At 34.7% G+C, this 21025-nt stretch overlaps 2 protein-coding genes across 4 annotated transcripts; one reads left to right on the top strand and one right to left on the bottom strand.

Annotated features, from left to right (window-relative positions):
• Positions 1-106: 106 nt before the first annotated feature.
• LOC140809925 (RHOMBOID-like protein 10, chloroplastic) lies at positions 107-4752 on the bottom strand. 3 transcript variants are annotated; one of them, XR_012113199.1, is made up of 10 exons: positions 4549-4752; positions 3644-3897; positions 3253-3307; positions 3095-3175; positions 2916-3012; positions 2759-2826; positions 2578-2676; positions 1851-2006; positions 540-581; positions 324-461 (listed from the first exon to the last, which is right to left on the bottom strand). XR_012113199.1 is itself a non-coding variant. In XM_073167705.1 (9 exons), the coding sequence occupies exons 1-9, from the start codon at positions 4690-4692 to the stop codon at positions 327-329; spliced, it is 975 nt and encodes a 324-aa protein (XP_073023806.1). In that variant the 5' UTR covers positions 4693-4750; the 3' UTR covers positions 107-326. The 3 variants fall into 3 exon arrangements, 2 of the variants coding, with proteins under 2 accessions (XP_073023806.1, XP_073023807.1); XM_073167705.1 differs by lacking the exon at positions 1851-2006 and having other exon boundaries at positions 107-461; positions 4549-4750; XM_073167706.1 differs by lacking the exons at positions 324-461; positions 540-581; positions 1851-2006 and adding an exon at positions 2045-2297.
• Positions 4753-5838: 1086 nt separating this feature from the next.
• LOC140809610 (probable plastid-lipid-associated protein 4, chloroplastic) lies at positions 5839-16322 on the top strand. The gene is made up of 6 exons (XM_073167299.1): positions 5839-6211; positions 14448-14561; positions 14726-14821; positions 15543-15617; positions 15789-15856; positions 16028-16322. Exons 1-6 carry the CDS (start codon positions 5882-5884, stop codon positions 16098-16100), a joined length of 756 nt encoding a protein of 251 aa, XP_073023400.1. The 5' UTR covers positions 5839-5881; the 3' UTR covers positions 16101-16322.
• The last annotated feature ends 4703 nt before the right edge of the window (positions 16323-21025 follow it).

The following is a 21025-nucleotide window of genomic DNA, read 5'->3' as shown; positions in this document are numbered from 1 at the left end:
TTAATTAAACATGTTTTAATTGATTTTAAAAAAATTGTTTATATTATCATTGATTAGAAAATGGTGTTCTAAAAAATTAACTAAAATGTCAAGATATGTTATTCAATGCAACAAGTTATTACATAGTTATTATGACATGAAGAATAGTATTACATTGTTCGTTTAATACATCCCATGTCTGGCGATCTATTTTGAAGTTGGAACTCATTCTGTGTTTCTAGTCACTTAACGAATCTTCTGCTAACCTATGATATGCACAACGGACATTCGGCTCGTACAGCTAAAACTGACAAGAGCCTCTATCAGGTAGATGAAGCATGATCTTCTTAACGATTCTTGAAGAACGAAAAAATCGGCGCTTTGTCTGTTAAAACATTTCTGCCATTACGGGAGATGGACTCGATTTTCCACGCAGGACCAAGAAACCAAGATACTGCAGCTCCACCTAGTAAACCTCCAACCTGAATTTTTTTAACAAGTCAGCGAAGTTAGAAATCCATTGTTTCAAGACAGATATATTTTAGATTTAGCTAACATACATGTCCCCAGTTGTCAATGCCTTGAGATAGGAGCCCAATAGCCTGCACAAGCAGTCGTTTTTGTTAGGAGAACTACCGTGGCTTAGGTTTGAAGAAAGAGAATTCGAGATGGGGAAAGCAAATATCCAACTAAACCAGAAAAGAAACAAGCGCTTATATGTGCCTAAGAATGAAAGAAGTGCCAATACATGGTGTTTCAGAAGGTGTTTAGTGGCAGATCTAGCAGGAAACAAGTGCTGTATCCTAGTCTTCTCAATGAAAAGGAATTATATTGATGATAATAAAGTGTAAGTTTTGACGCTGAGAGTACAAATTCCCAGCCTCAATTAAAACTGGGAACAAATAGTAACGTCTAATCGTTCATACAATCATGGACTATAGCACATTAGTGATTATCTGATTTTCCTGGAAACCAAAAAACAGCGGAACTTTTGTATTCAGAATCGATTTGCTTTGATTCATACAATAAATCCATTCATAGAACCATTCACAAATGGAATTAAAATCTACGACAACTATCGTGGATGGAAGATCACTCTTGTTCCATGTTAGACCATAATTCTAGAGTTTCGCACTATCTATGATACACTAATATATTCGCTCATTGAGACCCAAACATGAATTCAATAACTATTCATACACTCTAAACTATCACGAGTCATCCTTAAAACCATAGAAAATCATTTTTCTAAAATACGCATCTTAACAAGAGTGTCAAAAGATTATTCACTCAACTAAACATATAGAATATATACACATGTATGCAAGCAGTGAATCCACTGCTACAATGCACAAGGACCTACTTGATTTACAATATCAATGAACTTGCCACCTTGTGCCCTCAAGAAGTCAGAAAACAAGCCATGATATAATGTTTCCTGAATAAAGGTACCATGGTGTATTAAGTTGTGAAAGTTTATGGTGCACAACTATAACCATGAATTCTTTACTTGACTAGTGGGACCCAATTAGAGAATTTATGGTGCATTTAGATTTTCACATTTGAAATTTATGGATTTGAAATGCATTTTCATTATTACATAACTGAAACAAAAGAATTTCAAATCGACCTCCCTACTATTTATGCTATGATTAGATCAATCAAAATAGATTTCAAATCCTTAGAATATTCCAGTCATTTGAAATCCATTGTGATTGAACGAAATGGATTTAAGTTTTCTTTGTTAAAGTTATTTAATAATAAAAATAAATTCGAAATCATGGATTCAAATTACTCAATCCAAATGCAATGTAAAAGTGAATATTGTTAAGATCATATGAGCACTTACTAATAAGCATCGATGTCCCTACCTTTGTACAAATAACAAGCACGAATAGCTCATCAGAAATAATGTCATCGAGTGAGGAAGTCAATATCCTTCTCATCAAATGGTTCTTCAATCAAGAACCCATTTGGTGGTTGCAATCTCAAAGAAATGTATTTAAAGGTTGACCACCTTTACATATCTGCATTTTATATGGACTAAGTAATCACCAAATCTTAATTTAAAACGACCATGGGTGTACACATCAAGGATGACAAAATTAAAACTAATTACTAATTAATTATATAAAGAATGCTTCAAAGTGAAGTGATCCAAATCCAAGTTAGCTTGTGGACGCGTACTCTAACAGTAATTTCTACGCAACAATAACAACAAGACAATGGAAGGAAAGGATGATGATTTGAAAATAAGTACAGTCAGCGTAAGTGTTGGGGCTGTATCTTGTGGCCTTAAAGTCTTGAACATATGTTGGCTGCATCATGACAAAATCACATCGATTATACAACATATTGCAGCAATTTAGATTCCCGGAAACAAATGGTTTAAATCTTCTCCTACACTAGATGTTACAACATATTCATCCTAGTGTGTATGCTGCTCACGTGTCCCATTGGCCAACAAGAGGTGAATATCTAAAGATGGTAGAAGACCCAGTATCTTCATATATGTCGCAACATCCACTTAGAATAGGAAATAACATATTTTATCAAGTATAATGGAAGATATGAAATGTGAGAAAGTTAAAGGCTTACCATATTTAAAGCAATCACTTTAGCTATCTGTCGCAACTCGCCTTCACTGCCTGTAATAATCCCTCTGTGCCTTAGGATAAACAGAGCAAAAGATCCAACCTAACCATGCCACCATTTAACCAATTAAAAAGATACCTTGAAGTGTAATAAAGTTTCACTGCGATAAATTGCCTGAACTCACCAGTCCAAAGATAGCGCCAGATGCACCAACTGCAGGAGCTTTACAGAACCAATAACTCGTCGCTGAACCTAATTCACATCCAAGGATGAATTTAAAAAATTGGTTCTTTTGGAATAAGAAACTGAATTTTTTTTCTAGTAACGGGGTTTATTGTTACTTGCAATTGCAGAAGTGATGTATATTGCAAGATATCTTTTAGGACCACATATATCCTCGACGGTAGGACCAACTGAGTTGAGAGAATAACAATTGACCTGAAAAAAGAAAACCCTTTTACACAGTGCATGTTCAATGCACAAAATACTCTAAATGTCATCAGTACTGTTTGATTCAAACCATTAAATGCCCAATATTTGCATGCAAAAAGGAAGATGTAGCTAGCCTCCATAACTGCCCTTCACTAATGAGGCTATTAATCTGCAAAGATAGAAACGACAATGATAATAACATCAATGATGTTTTTTGGTATTAGAATTCAAAGTGCAATATCAAACCTTGGCTCCCCAAAATAAGAGCTTGCCCTCTGAGACAGTTTGCGCCAGATAGGCCCTGTACATAAAGATACGCTTTTATGTGCAAATGATAAGTATTTTTTCTGTTCCAATTTGAACATTCCATATCTCATTTTCGAGTATACAAAAACTGCATCATATTTGCTTGAAAGCTACATTTCTTCCAAAAGTATCCCTTTTTCGAAATTATTTAAGTAACACCACAAATTAACAGCCACTACTTCTAATGGAAAAAGGGTAAACAAATTCTTAAATAATTTACTTTCCAATACACATCTGAAACTATACTTGAAAATTGGGAATGCGGTTAGGGAGCAATTAACACCACCCAAAAAAATGCTTAGCCAGATAGGTTTAAGGCATTGATTCTTACAGTACATTAGCGGCAAGAAGTATATTGGTCCATTGCCTTTTTCCAAATAAGTCATTCCTAGATACCCTTGAGAATGACTTTCCAACATCTCTAGAATCACTTCTGATTTCATCTCCATTGAAGAAACTTAAGCTCATCACTGTAGCAGACAAAGCATGGAATGACCATTGAAAATAATTAAATCCCGCAAACTGAAAGGCTCTTGCTTGACATATATCCTTCAACACAGGCTCGAACCCGAGAGAAGAAACACTCTGCAGATATAGTAAAACACGTGCATTTAATGAGATTGTATCAGAAACCAAGAACACAAGACAGACAGACGACCTATAATCTCCCTGGTCTGAACCAGAGGGTAGTGAAAAGAATCCCAATTTCAATAATCTCTTTATGAGAAAGCATTTAATAGAATCCACAACCATTAGCAGTTCAAAATGCTGTTTAATTGCATTATTCTTACAGTCTCACGGGTGAAAAGAACAAATATGGGATTCAAGAAAACAATACGCCTGCAACAATATATTCCATGGACATTTGCTGTATTCAGGACAGAACCATTGACCAAAACTTGCATTCTAAGAAAATCAAATCTTAATTTATTATTGTGAGATTATCTGCCACAACCAAAAAGATAAAGTCTTGGTAGTAATCTTTCTTGAGCTTGAGCCAGCACAAAGACTAATTCAGCTCATGTAAATGTTTCATGACAATCAAACAGTAAAAGAAGAAATCAGAAGCACTTCCATTCGAGCACAAACTTGCCTCCTTCAGATTAGCAAAATTTCCAAAAACTATAATTGACTAAGCAGTATAGCTAGTTCATCCATTCTCCTCAAGCAATAAACTTGCTTTATTCACATTTTCCAATACCAAAATGGGAAATTGGATTTTTTTTTTTCGTTTACCTGGAGCGATGATTGGAAGGCTCGGGCTAAATTAAGGCGGCGGTGGAGGCGGAGAGCGACGGCGGCGGAGGTGATGAGATGGTTGGCGGGTCCAAGACCCCTCCCGCCCGGTATTGGGATAGAGTTCTTGGAATTTGACGACATTATGGACCCCACCAATCACAAGATTCTCGTGAGGGTGCAATTTTGACATTCCATTAAAGTCTAAATTGTATGGAGGAACTATAAAAAAATTACATTAAATTAATAATATAAATCTAATTTATTGAATTATTTTATTTTAATTCATACCATTTTCTATATGTATAATGATTTTAATTCTCACAATAGACATATGATTGTATTTTTATAAATTTTTAAATATAAGATTTTTTTTAACGAGACAACATGCAGTTATTATTATTTGAATGTGCACGGAATATGTCATTGATTTTAATGTAATAATATAAACTACATTAGATAAGTCATAAAAATTCATGTGATACGGTCTCACGGATCAATTTCGTGAATCGAATCTCTTATTTGGGTTATCTATTAAAAAGTATTAATTTTTAATTACTTTTTATTGTGAATATCGATATGATTGACTCGTTTCACATATAAAAATTCGTGTGCTCATCTCACAAGAGACTTATTCTAGATAAGTTTTATATAATATGCTCGATAAAAAAAATATTTATAGAAGAATGGAATTTTGTCCATTTGCCTTGCAGTGACCAACGATATAGCAAATTTAACCTTTTCGTTTAAGAGTAGGTCTCTTTTAAGACGGTCTCACGAATCTTTATCTGTGAGATTGGTCAACCCTACAAATATTCACAATAAAAAGTAATACTCTTAGCATAAAAAATAATATTTTTCCATGGATGACCCAAATAAGATATATGTCTCACAAAATACGACCCGTCAGAACGTCTCACACAAATTTTTATCTTCGTTTAATGATGCGCGACTGCATCGACTCTTCATAATAATTATACAATTTTATGCTTTTAAAATAAATGTGTTAAATAATAATTTATAATAAACTATTAATAATGGATTTCGTGAAATTTATTTTTGCATCTATTAAAATTTATATTAAAGTAATGGATTTATAAAAATACTAGGAAAATTTTGAATGATCAAAAATTGAACTAATTCATTAACAAAAACACCCATTCAAGTTGAGGAAAATAGTAGTTTTAATCATTTTTTTGTAAATAATAATAGATTTTTAATCCATCTAAATTTTATAATCAATTATATAATTAATCATTAATGACATTATTTTGAAATATCAGCAGCTCTAATGTGAAAAGCATGGCCAACCACGCACTCCCAATTCATCGGCATGGCCTTATCCACACTCCCTGCCCCTCCACCGTCTCTCACCGCTCAGCTCTCCGCCGCGGCCGCCGCCTCATCAGCCCCAAACCTCTTCCACTCTACCATCATATTCTCTTTTCGGTCTGCCCAACTAAACCCCATTCCTAACTCCTACTCCACAGCTCTCACTCCAGCTCGCCATAAGTGGAGAACACATGTCTCCTTCTTCACGGGTTTCTTAAAAAACAACAAAAAGAAGAGTGCCAAGGAGATTAAAGAAGAGCTTCTTAAGGCCATCGAACCCCTTGATCGTGGTGCTGAAGCCACACCTGAAGACATGGATATTATTGAGCAGGTCTGCATATTTCTTTTAGATTTCGTTTCTTTAGAATATGTATTTTTGTTCTCCAATGAATAATGCGTCGGATACATGTTTATGTTTGATGTTTAATCTTTCGCCTACTTTTATAGTTGTTGGAAGAACATGGTTGCGGAATTTTTCAAAAGTGTTTGGCTTATATCAATTTGTAATATGACTTTTGAGAAGGCAAAAACACTATTTTATCAAGTGCGCGCGCCTTGATCAAACTATCCACCTTGCTATATCGAATATCGCCTATTTCAGTTTTTACAACATTGTGAACGAAACCTTTTCTTTGGATAATGATTTGTAATATTTCTATTGGTTTCCATTGTCTTTAAATACCCTTTCTGTGGTGAAAGTAGTGGTTGACATGTGATTTTTTAGCATAAAGAACCATATGAATCTTTATGCAAATTTTTGTTTGGTGGAAATAACTGTTAACAGTACAAGATTAGAGCTTTTTAGTCTTGTGAGCAGCAGACAGCAGTTCTTACTGGCCTCCACAAGTCTATGTGGCAATGATGTGGTACTTGATATAGTTACATGTTTTGAATTATTTGAGTTATGACTAGATTATTACAACTTTTAGACTCAAACAAGTCTTTTTAAAATTAATATCATAGTCAAAATCATGATTTAAATTCTGTTAGCGAAAATGCTAATAACAAAATCGTAGAAGTAAACTCGTTAAGACAAAGCAGTAACCGAAGTAAGTGTACTGTTTGCAGCATGACTATCGTGTAAGAGAAACAAAACCAAACTGAGGGACGGAGTAACTACAGTTTTCTTAAAACGGATTCGTTCCCGCCGGTATGTGCTGCGAGGTTTCAACCAGACGTCTGCTTCTCAGGATACAAAGGGCATGCCCGCAGTGATGTTGCACAAACCACTACACTGACGAACGAAATAGTACCTGAATTTTATCAGCAGAATGAGCAGGAGCAGAAACGAAGGAGAAAGACAGCAGTAGGCAAAAGTGGATGGTGGTTGTTGTGTCTTCTGGCCTTGGCACATCCCCTATTTATACACGCTGACAATAGCCATACGAAAGGCTAAAGGTTGCCCGAAGCACCAACAGCCAGGCAGATGGAGCACCAACAGTCAGGGCATGTGAAAAGTCTCAAGGGCATGTGAAAGGTTTCTTCCGAAAAAAATGGCAAATGGTAGCATAGACTAGCTAGACGATTTTTGCCTTAATCAGTCAAACATTTGACGCACCTAGGTCGCGCTCGTACGCTTGCACACAAGTCAAGCCTATTCTAGCTCGAATCGGGCCCATGATTTGCACCCCCTGCATCGACGTGCGCGAGCGAGTGCCTCTTGACCAATCATTCTTACACTTCCATAAAGTGTAAAACAATATAAGTTCACTTATACAACTTTATTTTTCTTACGTGGGACAAACCCACCAATCTTTAATTTCCATTCACATGTGAAAAGCTCATTAACACACACAACCTAATATTATATATATATATATATATATATATATATATATATATATATATATATTGTTGGATAAATTATTAATGAAGAGTTGTTGAATAGAAAAGGGAGTGGGAGTTGTCCCACATTGAGTAAATAGCCAAATGATGTCTTCCTTATAAACTCCAAGTTTGAATAGGGGTTTGGGCCCCAAGGGGTACCAGAAGTTTTTAGAAGGGGGAAGACGCTAATAGGCTGCGTCTCGGTGAAACACGCGCGCGCGCTCGTCTCGTCTCGGGTCGGGTCGGTGCGGTCTTTGACAAGCATTATTCTTTTTGGAACAAGTTTATTTGAAGAATAAATTTTGTTAGTTGAATGATGCATTCGGAACAGAGACAGACGCGCGAGTGCGCCAAATCCCGCGCGGATGCGCACATGTTGCCTGTTGGACAGAACAGGGCGCACGTCCGCGCAGCTTCTTGCGCGGGCGCGCGCGCCGCAGGCGCGCCCTACTGTGCGCGCAGCGCACGCAAACAGAACGCTGCGCGCGCGTCCCTTGGCTATAGTGGCATCAGTTTTTCGCCCAACCAATGTATCCCTTGACTAAAATGGTGTCTATTCGAAGCATCCGGTCTGGAGAAACGTGTTTTCTCAATGCAACCGATGATCATCTATAAATAATCCCTCAAACCACATTCAAAGGCTGCTGAATTTTTGCTTCATCTTTTCTCATATTGCTGCATCATTTTCGAAAAATACTTGAGAGCTCTTGCATATATTTGTTTGCTGATTCGAGATTTGAAGTGCTGCAAATTCTCGACGTGAAGTCGATGTATTTTGGGGACGATTGCCTGCGACGTATAGCACTATATACGGGCAATTTCGTCTTGCGGAGAAAGGATTTTCCTTGCCTCGACTTGATCTTGTTGTTGCTGCATTTTATTCGTGTTTCAAGTTGCTGCGCTATGCTCGTGTTTTCAGACATACAACATATCCAGGGTAATATCCAATAACAATCGCAAGACGAAATTTTTTATTACGTTTTTGTTATTCTGGATATGTCGACTCCTCCTACTGTTCCTGCGCCAATGCCTACCGTCTCTACTGTTCCTGCTCATGGCGAAAAGCCTGCAAAGTTTAATGGTGCTTACTTCAAACGTTGGCAGCAGAAGATGCTCTTCTACCTTACCACACTAAGCCTGTCTCGTTTCCTCAAGGAGGAACCCCCTGTCATTGCTGCAGACGACACAGACTCACAACGGAGGTCCGCACTTGACGTTAGGAATCACAGTGACTTCCTCTGCAGAAACTACATACTCAATGGACTAGATGACACACTTTACAGTGTCTATTGTTCTGTCACCACTGCCAAGGAACTTTGGGACTCCTTGGAGAAGAAATACAAGACAGAAGACGCAGGAGTCAAGAAGTTCGTTGTGGGAAAATTTCTGGACTTCAAAATGGTGGACGCCAAATTTGTAATAAGCCAGGTACAAGAAATTCAAATTATTATTCATGACTTATTGGCAGAGGGGATGGACATCAATGAACCATTCCAAGTGGCGGCTATCATTGAGAAATTGCCACCGATGTGGAAAGACTTCAAGAACTACCTTAAGCACAAGCGCAAGGAGTTGAAACTTGAAGATCTGATTGTGAGGCTTCGTATTGAGGAAGATAGTCGATCTTCTGAATCCAGAACACACAAGAGAACAATGGAGGCCGAGGCCAAGGTCAATCTAACAGAATCTAGCACCAGTCACAAGAGAAAGCGCCCTCAAAATGAGAAGCGAGGGCAGGCCAAAAAGTTCAAAGGAACTTGCTACAACTGTGGCAAGCCAAATCATATGGCCAAGGACTGTCGTCTTCCAAGGAAAGACAACAAAAAACAGAATCTAAGGCAAGCCAATGTCATCGAAGATAGGAATGTACCAATAGACCTATCACGACTTGATCTATCCGCAGTTGTGTTTGAAACCAACTTGGTGGATAATCCAAGGGAATGGTGGGTAGATACCGGATCCACTAACCACATATGTGCTGAAAAAGAAATGTTCTCATCCTACACTACTGTAAGTGATAGGAAATTGTTTATTGGAAACTCTACGACGTCTGAGGTCGTAGTAATTGGCAAAGTGGTATTGAATATGACTTCCGGCAAAGAGATGACATTGTTGAATGTGCTGCATGTGCCAGACATTCGAAAGAACTTGGTTTCTGGATCGTTGTTGAGTAAGGCGGGTTTTAAACTTGTGTTTGAATCGGACAAGTTTGTCCTAACTAAGGCTGGTGTATTTGTAGGAAAATGGTACCAAGATAATGGTCTCTTTAAACTCAATGTAATGAATGTTTACCGCCATGCGGCGAAGAATAAAGTGAATGATTCTGTTTACTTGTTTGAAAGTTCTAATTTATGGCATGAAAGATTAGGACATGTTAACTTCAACACACTACAAAGACTTGCGAACTTAAATGTAATACCTGCATTTAAAAGAAATCCACAAGATAAGTGTGAGATTTGTGTTGAATCAAAGATGGCCAAAGCTCCATTCCATTCTGTGACAAGAAGTACTAATCCACTTGATTTAATTCACACTGACGTATGTGATTTAAAGTTTGTGCAAACTCGAGGTGGGAATAAGTACTTCATAACATTCATTGATTATTGCACAATGTTCTGTTACGTCTACTTATTGAAAAGTAAAGATGAAGCTATAGAAGCTTTCAAAAATTATAAGAATGAGGTTGAGAATCAAATGAGTACAAAGATCAAAATGATTCGAAGTGATAGAGGTAGAGAGTATGTCGCTCCATTTGAAGAATTTTGCACTAACTTTGGAATAATTCATCAAACTACGGCACCATACTCACCTCAATCCAATGGAGTTGCAGAACGTAAAAATCGTACTCTTAAGGAGATGATGAATGCATTGTTGATAAATTCTGGCTTACCTCAAAACTTGTGGGGGAAGCAATACTATCTACAAACCACATTCTTAATAAAATACCATACAAAGGGAAAGATGAAACTCCATATGAGTTATGGAAGGGTCGCAAACCATCTTATAAATATCTAAAAGTGTGGGGGTATTTGGCTAAAGTAGAGATACCAAAGCCAAAACAAGTTAAAATTGGACCCAAAACTGTTGACTGCATTTTTATTGGATATGCCTATAATAGTAGTGCATATAGATTTTTGGTGCATAAGTCAACGATTCCTGATATTAATGAAGGAACGATTATGGAATCAAGGAATGCAATATTCTTTGAAAACAACTTTCTTTGTAAGGAAAGAAAAGAAGGTTCCTCTAAACGGTCTTATTAATCTACTATTGATTCTAAAGAAGTCAATAAAGAACCAAGACGTGGAAAGAGAGCAAGAATTGAAATGTCCTTTGGTCCTGACTTTATGACTTACATGTTAGATGATGAACCAAGAACTATTCAAGAAGCTCTATCCAATCCCGAAGCTCCTATCTGGAAAGAAGCTATAAATGATGAAATAGAATCCATCATGCATAATCATACATGGGAGTTGACTGATCTCCCTCCGGGTTGTAAGCCTTTAGGATGCAAGTGGATCCTTAAAAGGAAATACAAAGAAGATGGATCTATAGATAAATATAAAGCCCGATTGGTGGCTAAGGGGTTCAAACAAAAAGAAGGGTATGACTTCTTTGACACATACTCTCCAGTTACTAGGATTACATCCATTCGTGTTCTCATTGCTATTGCTGCATTGCATAACTTGAGATTCACCAAATGGATGTAAAGACAGCCTTCTTGAATGGAGAACTGGAAGAGGAAATATATATGGAACAACCCGAGGGGTTTGTCGTTCCCGGACAAGAGAAGAAGGTGTGTAAACTTGTCAAGTCTCTATACGGACTCAAACAAGCACCTAAACAATGGCATGAAAAATTTGACACTACAATGAAGTCAAATGGTTTCAAAATCAACGAATGTGATAAATGCGTTTATATTAAAGGTAGTGCAAATGCTTATGTCATTGTATGCCTTTATGTAGACGACATGTTGATTATGGGAAGTAATCATGAGTTGATTATAAATGCCAATAATATGTTGAAAAGGTCTTTTGATATGAAAGACTTGGGGTTGTGTGATATCATATTAGGGATTAAAATCTCTAGAATACCTGAAGTAATAGTTTTATCACAAACTCACTATGTTGAAAAGGTGCTTGAAAGATTCAGTACCTTAAACAGTCGTCCTGCTAGAACTCTTATAGACTTAGGTGTTCATTTAGCAAAGAATAGAGGAGAACCCATCTCACAACTAGAATATGCAAGGATAATTGGTAGTCTCATGTACTTGACTAACTGTACTCGTCCAGATCTTGCATATTCAGTAAATAAGTTAAGTAGGTTCACAAGTAATCCAAGTAAGGATCATTGGAAAGCCTTAACGAGAGTGCTTGGATATTTGAAATATACATTGAACTATGGTTTGGTATATTCAAAATATCCTGCAGTTTTAGAAGGATACTAAGATGCTAATTGGATATCTGACACAAAAGACTCCAAGTCCACTAGTGGATATGTATTCACAATAGGTGGAGGAGCGGTGTCATGGAAATCGTCTAAGCAAACATGTATAGCTCGATCCACTATGGAATCCGAGTTCATAGCATTAGACAAAGTTGGGGAAGAAGCCGAATGGCTAAGAAACTTCCTAGAAGATATTCCTTGTTGGAATAAGCCAGTGCCTTCTATTAACATTCATTGTGATAGTCAATTGGCAATAGGAAGAACACAAAGCAGTATGTACAATGATAAGTCTCGTCACATTCGACGGAGACATAATACCATAAGACAATTGATCTCGAATGTGGTTATTTCTGTTGAATATGTGAAATCAAAGGAAAACCTGGTGGATCCATTTACTAAAGGTATAAATAGAGATCAAATGTACAAACTGTTGAGAGGAATGGGCTTAAAACCCACAAAATAAAATATTTATAGCGGTGACCCAACCTTGTGAAGTGGAGTTCCCATGACCTTGGTTCAATGGGACAACTAAGTTATAAATATTAGTTTGAGTACTTGGAATAAATAAAAGCTCATTCCTACAAAATCCAAGTAGAAAATACCTGCAACAAGTGGTGAGGTTAAGTTGTCTTTTAATGATTCCTATACCTATGAGGTAGAGTATGGCAGGATACTCTAGATAGGAGATCACCTATATAAGTGAGAAGTAATGGCCGCTTCAATGAGAAACACTTATGAATCTAAGATATGGTCCAGGCCGAAACGGACACAACGTGTGAACAAGAATATGTTAGAATTATTATTGTATAAATACTATTGACTTGGTTTACATAAACGGTTGACTAGTTCAAGACATCATGTCACTACTCAACTAGTAAATCCTATAGTATGTTACTAAGGAAAGTTCAAAATCAAAAACTACCTATCCCAATGCAATAATAATTCACAAGAGCTTTCAAGTAAATCTGCATACATGCATTAAGTTCATTTATGTGGGGGATTGTTGGATAAATGATTAATGAAGAGTTGTTGAATAGAAAAGGGAGTGAGAGTTGTCCACATTGAGGAAATAGCCAAATGATATCTCCCTTATAAACTCCAAGTTTGAATAGGGGTTTGGGCCCCAAGGGATACCAGAAGTTTTTAGAAGGAGGAAGACGCTAATAGGCTGCGTCTCGGTGAAACGCGCGCGCGCGCGCTCGTCTCGGGTCGGGTCGGTCTTTGACAAGCATTATTCTTTTTGGAACAAGTTTATTTGAAGAATAAATTTTGTTAGTTGAATGATGCATTCGGAACAGAGACAGACGCGCGAGTGCGCCAAATCCCGCGCGGATGCGCGCATGTTGCCTGTTGGACAGAACAGGGCGCGCGTCCGCGCAGCTTCTTGCGCGGGCGCGCGTCCCTTACTGTGCAGGGCGCGCGGCCGCGCGTGTGGCTATAGTGGCATCAGTTTTTCGCCCAACCAATGTATCCCTTGACTAAAATGGTGTCTATTCGAAGCATCCGGTATGGAGAAACGTGTCTTCTCAATGCAACCGATGATCATCTATAAATAATCCCTCAAACCACATTCAAAGGCTGCTGAATTTTTGCTTCATCTTCTCTCATATTGCTGCATCATTTTCGAAAAATACTTGAGAGCTCTTGCATATATTTGTTTGCTGATTTCGAGATTTGAAGTGCTGCAAATTCTCGACGTGAAGTCGTTGTATCTTGGGGACGATTGCCTGCGACGTATAGCACTATATACGGGTAATTTCGTCTTGCGGAGAAAGGATTTTCCTTGCCTCGACTTGATCTTGTTGTTGCTGCATTTTGTTCGTGTTTCAAGTTGCTGCGCTGCGCTCGTGTTTTCAGACATACAACATATCCAGGGTAATATCCAATAACATATATATATACACACACATATATATAATCCAACAAATTCCAGTTCGGGAAATTGATGGATAACTGTAACCGGAAATTATTGTGTGGACTACTTCAATCAAAATGTCATTCTTGCACTACAGCTGAAAACTTAAAAGTTTTTTTAGCTGTGCCTTTGCTATCAGAGTTAAATTTTGCATGACGGTGGTTGAATTTTTTACATCCTTAATACGTGTTCCTGCAAACGAAGATCGGTCGCGCTTGAAAAGTGGTTACATTTTAAACACATAATAACGTTTTATTATCATAGGGGAAGTAGCAGCTTGCACGAAGTTGAGTTTACTTGTCTTACAGGAGATGGACTTTGGTGGTTCTTGGTGTTTATTTTCATTCTTTCTCTTTGTTTTTTTCAACTTTGTTCTCAGATAGTTAGCAAACTAGAAGCAGCTAATCCAACAAAAGAACCACTAAAGTCTGGTTTGCTCGATGGGAAATGGGAGCTTATATACACAACATCACAGTCAATTTTGCAAACCAATGTACGGGTTTATCTGCTGGTGTTTCTACTTTTGGCTTGCTTCATCTGAAAACTTGTCGTGTGTTTGTTGCTTCAAGCTTTTACTGCACACACACACACACACACACACACTGTGTGTGTGTGTGTGTGTGGCAGAATACTCACAATGGTTAACAATATGAACAGAGGCCCAAGTTTTTAAGATCTAAAGTGAACTATCAAGCAATTAATGTGGATACTCTTCGGGCTCAAAATATGGAAACTGCGCCATTTTTCAATCAGGTAAAGCCTTGTTTTGAGTTGTTTTTCTTTTTTCTCATGTGGATGTGATCGGGGCAGACAGAGCAAAGGATATAGCCCAGCAAAAAATAATTCAAAATGCATGTCTAATTTTTGCAGAAATCTAAGTTTCGACCCCCAATAGAAGCTGTATTCTACATTCCCTTATGGGCATAAGTTATCTGCATCAATTCTGGAATCAAGTCAATATTCATGAATCATCGAGAATTGATGGTCAATTTATTGTGAAACATGAATGTCAGTCATGTGTCCATCCAAGTAAAACTATGTACACAATTGTACCTCTAGCAACTACTACTCGTGCATATTCACTTTACCAAAAATAGTATAGGCAAGTAAGGGGAGGAATCCATTACATGGTCTTGTGAACTCACTCACACATCTTCTGCAATCCGATATGGGGTTGGAAACTTGTGATATTACAGTGTACCTATTACCTAGGCAGATAGCTAGTAGGTAAGACTGTAAGAGTAAAGGATATTGATTTTTGTTCTTTATATTGTCATACTTTGATGAACACAAGGAGTCCAATACATCACAAAAAGAAGAAAAGTTAAATTTATTGGCCTATAGACAATGAGGAGGCCTATAGAGAATGAGGATACTCAGAATTTGTTCTGACTCTAACATGGAATGTCGTGGATCTGAACTTTACATTTCATCAAAATGAGCATTCTCGTTTACGTTGTTTAACATGCTGTAGGTTACAGCAGATTTAACGCCTGTAAATCCAAAGAAGGTGGCAGTGAAATTCGACTATTTCAAGCTAGGTGGTCTTGTAAGTCATGCCTAATTTGATCGTATCATATAACAAACATGAATCCGTCTTGTTATAGCCAATTTTGATCTTTGCACGAAATTGTAACACTCAAATCACGTACAATGAAGCAAAGCTTACAGCTTGTTTTCGTGCTTACTGGAAGCAACGTAACATAAGCTGATGAAACAGGTACCTGTCAAAGCCCCTGATCGAGCTCGAGGAGCACTGGAAATTACGTACTTAGATGATGAGTTAAGGTGAGGTGATCCAGACTCCATGGTTTTATGTCATTACTGTTTTCGCATGCAGACATATAACAAATGCACATGCAGACATATAACAAATGCAAGACTGTCGCATTCTTGTTTTTTCTTACTCGGAAAATCCATAGGATTTCTTGTTTGAATGTGACACATTCTTTTTTCCAGAATTTCGAGAGGCGACAAGGGAAATCTCTTCATCTTGAAAATGGTTGATCCCTCCTACCGCATACCCTCTTGATCTAATTCCAGAAGGCAACTTGAGTGTAAATTTCATCTCTTTTTAGTTTCCATCCTTTGTTTTGTATCATGTTTTTCAAGTATAATCACTTATCATGATATCAGGTGTTCACAGTGTTAGCATAATGAAACACAAATAAGAAACCGATGATTTACTGGTTTTTTAAAGCTTTTATTGGCTTAAAAAATTTATTCTACGGCAAAGTATAGAGCTTTTCATATTTTTTTGTTTGAAAGGTATATTTTGCGATTTAATCACTATAATTTGTCTGTGATTTATAGTATAATTATGAAGTATTACATAACAAAAATTAGTTTTATATTTTATATATGATAAATCAAGCTCACTATTTAAGTAAATGAAAAGAACGGTAAATAAAGTTTGGCCAAAATGTTCATTTGAGGAAATATTGAATTGTTTATTTGGTTAAATTTATTTTTAGATATCTTATAAAATTTTACAGATTATTAGATATTTAGGGTTGGCCCATTTTCAGGACATTCATAAACCAACTATGTCACTCATGGAGCGATTTTAGAAGCCGTTGCCTTAAATGACCTGTCGGAGGTAGCTCTTTAAGGTAGTTTTTCCTTGTAGCTCGGTAGAGTGTTACTCGGGTGAGGAGCGCGAGTTGACTTCAACTACATCGTGTTTGTAAGTACATGATAACTATGTAATTCTACTTATTGGAGCATCACAATAGGTGTTAAATGAGCATTATAACATCCTATTTAACGATTGATTTCATCCTATATATAGGGCACTATCCCATTATAGAATCAAGAGCTCAAATTTAACCACACATACATGAGGTTCACAAATTTTTTTAAAATCAGATATGTGTGTGAATCTTGTCCATCCAAACAATGTGGAGGCAGTGCCCCCACATGTAGCATCGAAGCAACCTCATTTAACACTCCTCTCCATTGTGAGTGGGCGTTATAATGCCCACTCACAAGAGAACGAGAGGGGGGCATTCAATTGTTTGAACTTCCCTCTGTCAATTTATTTTTTAAAAAAATGGACAATTAGAGACTGTTTTTGAACAAACCGTCGTTATTTGCGACCGTTTTTCACAAACCGTCGCTGACAAGCGGGCCCCACGTTTTTTGAATTATTTTATTATTTTTTTAATTTTTCACGCGGACCCACGCATATTTAAAATAAAATTTGTTTTTTATTTTTTTACAAAAAAAATTCTTTTTCTCTATAATGGTTGGAATTTTTAATATTATTTAGTAAAATTAATAAAATTATTTTATTAAGAAGAAAGATTATTTTAAAAATTAGAATAATGATTTAAATTATGTAAAATATATTTAAAACATATTTATTTAATATGAAAAAATTGTAAGATAATTGAGTGGACTATGACCCATAAATAATGAGTTTGAATGTTAAAAAGAATGTGAGTAAAACAGATATGTCGTTATAATGAGTATGTAGCAATGGACCCCACGTTTTTTGATGAGTTGATTGGTGTTATAACACCCACCCATTATGGATGCTCTTAAACTAGATGTTAAATCTAATGGTCTCAAATGCGACATCTTGATATATAAATATGAAAATAAATAATAAAATTAGATATTGAGATTTACGTGAAAAAATTTCTAATAATTATTATCTTAAAACCCGCGGGTTAAGATGAAAAGATTTTGTTATAACTTCTCACTATGTATCTAAATAAAACACTCTCTTAATACATAAAAACAAAACATCTCACACATATCATAGAATAATACATTCAAATGCTCTAAGATGAGAGAAGAAATCTGATAACAGGATTCTCAACTCTATAATGGGATCGGTGAAATTATCGAATTGTGACATTATTTATAATCTAACTCCAAGGTCTGAACATAGAATTGCGTATACAATTGCAGCAATTTTTTCATGTTTACACCACCATCCATCTTAAATGATGTAGATGAAATGCATGCATTTCATATCTCACAATTTGCCCACATTTCTCTCATTTAGATATTTAATAAGAATCAAACATATCTCTACATATCTTTTCAATATCATCATTTGTCGTTTACATTTCTGCTAAGCCACTTGAGGATTTACATCACTCAAAGTTATCAATGTTCATTGTTCTGGTGTGAACACCAGCTATGTTATATTTTGTATGGATCTTCTGCTTATTCTTACTTCCGTCTTCTATTATTTCTTATACAAAGTGAGATTAGACTCCAATTTGTTTTGTTCTGGAATGAAAAACTTGATTCCTTCCAATGTGTAAGACACTCGACTGTCACAAAACAAATTAACTTTCTTTTGTTTGTGTCTGATCTCCTCCAATAACATTTTAATTCATATTGTCCCTTTGTGTGCTTGAGTAGCTATCATATGTTCTGTCTCTGTTATAGATAATACCACAATTGTCTGCATTTTTGAAACTCGTCTTGTTGTTTTCTTTGCAAGTGTAAACTCATAATCAGTAATAGATTTCATCATATGAGAATCATCTGCATAATCTGAATCGATATAGTCTCTGAGTGTAAAAATCTGATCTTCCATAAGATAATGCAACATTTGAGGTACCCTTAATATATCTAAGAATTCTCTTAACAGTATTTCAATATTCTTGTCCAAGATTTGTCATGTACTGACTAACTATTCTCATTGCTTGTCCAAGATTCCCTGCTGCTACCCTCGCCCTCTTGGGGAGGTAAAGCACATCAGAACGAATACATATATATCTTTGAAAAGGATTTGGATTTGAAATGGTACTTGAAAGAAAGAATGATTTAAAATAACTTTATATTGGGATTGATTTGAAATTCACCTCAATATCTCAAAAATAACTATTTGAGATTTTAAATTTATTATCAAGTAAATTTACCCAAATAAACCAATAAATTTTTAATTTTTAATTTGAAAATTTTAGCTTCATATTCATGTACCCTAATACTTATACTACAGTTTGAATTAAGTTTTTGTATTATTTTAATAAGTTCTGGTAGAAATTTAAAAAAATAATAAAAACCAAAGGATTTGAAAAATAATGGTGAAAAATAGAAATGAGGAAGTTGAAGAATATAAAAATATAATTTTGATATATTATTTGTCTCTTGTTGGGATTTCATGGACCATGCAAGATGTTCATGCAAGTATTTAATGCAACATGTTTGTCGAGATCGATTGATGTGACATTTCACAAGATGTTCATATAAACATTTTGCAAACATTTAATGCAATTCGTTTCTCGATATCGACTGATATTACATTCACAACATGTTCGTGTACATATCATGCTTCTATAAATGTTATCATTCATTATTTGAATTAAAATTTATATAATTTTTCAAATTTTGTATTATCTTTTTTTTCCAAAAAGATACCAAAATTTAATTTTTTGAAAATTAAGTCTTTTTTATACTTCAAAAATATATGATAGAACTATTCGGTAAGTAGAGTTGTTGCTACATATAATAGGTCCACGTCAAAAAAATTTATGCTAAAAACGAAATAAATATGACTTAGTGTTATATTTAATAATGTTTAAATTTTCGATATCATTAATTAATTTATTTTAAAAAAATAATAATATTGTTCATTATTTCTCATATATAATTTAAATGTATTGATTTTAAACACATATATATACGTGTGTGTGTGTGTGTATATATATATATAAGTAATAATTTATTGAAGGATAATAATACAAATGTTTATCATTTCATTAAAGTCAATTTTAATTGAAAATTTAAATCTAAAATGACACACCATAATTACGAATTATATAAGTATTTACAATTTTTTAATAAATTTAATTAAATAAATAAATATTGTAAATAAAAATATTATTTGAAAAGAAAAAAAATTATCTTCAAATAATATTTTTTAATGAATTGGACAGAAGATATGTCTCACAATTTGATTCATGGTCTAATAAGAGTTCTTGCGAATTATGTTTAGTATTTCTTATTTTAATATATAAAAAAATTGTATAAAAATATTTTATGTTTTTATCGATATTTTATAAATAATTTGATGCATTTTGAGTAAAGAAAAAATATGAAGTGTATTTTAAAAAAAAAAATTATTCTAAATAACAATATCATATCAATTCATTTAATTTCAGTTACGATTTTGAATTTATATTATTTTTATATAATCAATTCTTCAAAGTCTTGAAAATATTAAATAATATACGTTTTTCAACTTTTTATTTAAAAATGTCATCTTGCATTTTTGTTATATTAATTACTATTATTATTATATAATTATAACTTTTAGTAAAAATATTTTAAAATATATTAAATGTTCTTATATCATATTATGATTTTTTAATTATAACTTTTGTATAAATATTTTTAAAATTGTTAAAAAAATAATTAAAATTTAATGTATTTTCCTGTTCTTTTTATTAATAAAAAGTTCACTTGTGTATGATGTTAAATAATTTAATTTGATAGTAGGATTATTATTATTTATTGTTCTTTTTATTAATAAAAAGTTCACTTGTGTATGATGTTAAATAATTTAATTTGATAGTAGGATTATTATTATTTATTAGAATATGATCTCAAATAATATAAAAAACTTTATATAATAATTAGATATATTTATTTATCAATAATTTTAATTAATTATTTAAACGTCTTTTGTAAAAGAGTGTTGTTGAGATACTTTTCTAAAAACTCAGAGCATTGTTTACCCATCCTTACTTCCAAATTAATCGAACTCTCTAAATGCAGCAATATTATTTTTTTTCCTGAAAAAAACAAATCGAAACTTAAGATATATTTAGCTGAAAAATAAAATCATATTTTATTTGCTATGGACTCGCGCCAGAAGTCGAGGTATGATGAGTATTGGGTTATTAACTTATTAAAACGTTCCGTCTAAATAAGCCACAAAAATTTTCACTTTCTAAACTAAAACTCAATGGAGCACAATGTGGACTAGAATTG

The sequence above is a fragment of the Primulina eburnea genome, chromosome 13, assembly GCF_022965805.1.
Source record: "Primulina eburnea isolate SZY01 chromosome 13, ASM2296580v1, whole genome shotgun sequence".
NCBI lineage: Eukaryota > Viridiplantae > Streptophyta > Magnoliopsida > Lamiales > Gesneriaceae > Primulina > Primulina eburnea.
The sequence above is the reverse complement of the archived record's forward strand: the minus strand, read 5'-3'. Positions and strand labels throughout refer to the sequence as shown.

Bases quoted from the DNA above. Each gene is read 5' to 3' on its own strand.
- LOC140809610 (XM_073167299.1), top strand. From the start codon at position 5,882: ATGGCCTTATCCACACTCCCTGCCCCTCCACCGTCTCTCACCGCTCAG. The intron at 14,822-15,542 runs GTAAAGCCTTGT...AACATGCTGTAG, and splicing joins CTGCGCCATTTTTCAATCAG to GTTACAGCAGATTTAACGCC. The intron at 15,618-15,788 runs GTAAGTCATGCC...CTGATGAAACAG, and splicing joins ATTTCAAGCTAGGTGGTCTT to GTACCTGTCAAAGCCCCTGA.
- LOC140809925 (XM_073167705.1), bottom strand. From the start codon at position 4,692: ATGTCGTCAAATTCCAAGAACTCTATCCCAATACCGGGCGGGAGGGGT. The intron at 3,176-3,252 runs GTTTGATATTGC...CTATCTTTGCAG, and splicing joins TCTTATTTTGGGGAGCCAAG to ATTAATAGCCTCATTAGTGA. The intron at 2,827-2,915 runs GTAACAATAAAC...GATGTGAATTAG, and splicing joins CATCACTTCTGCAATTGCAA to GTTCAGCGACGAGTTATTGG.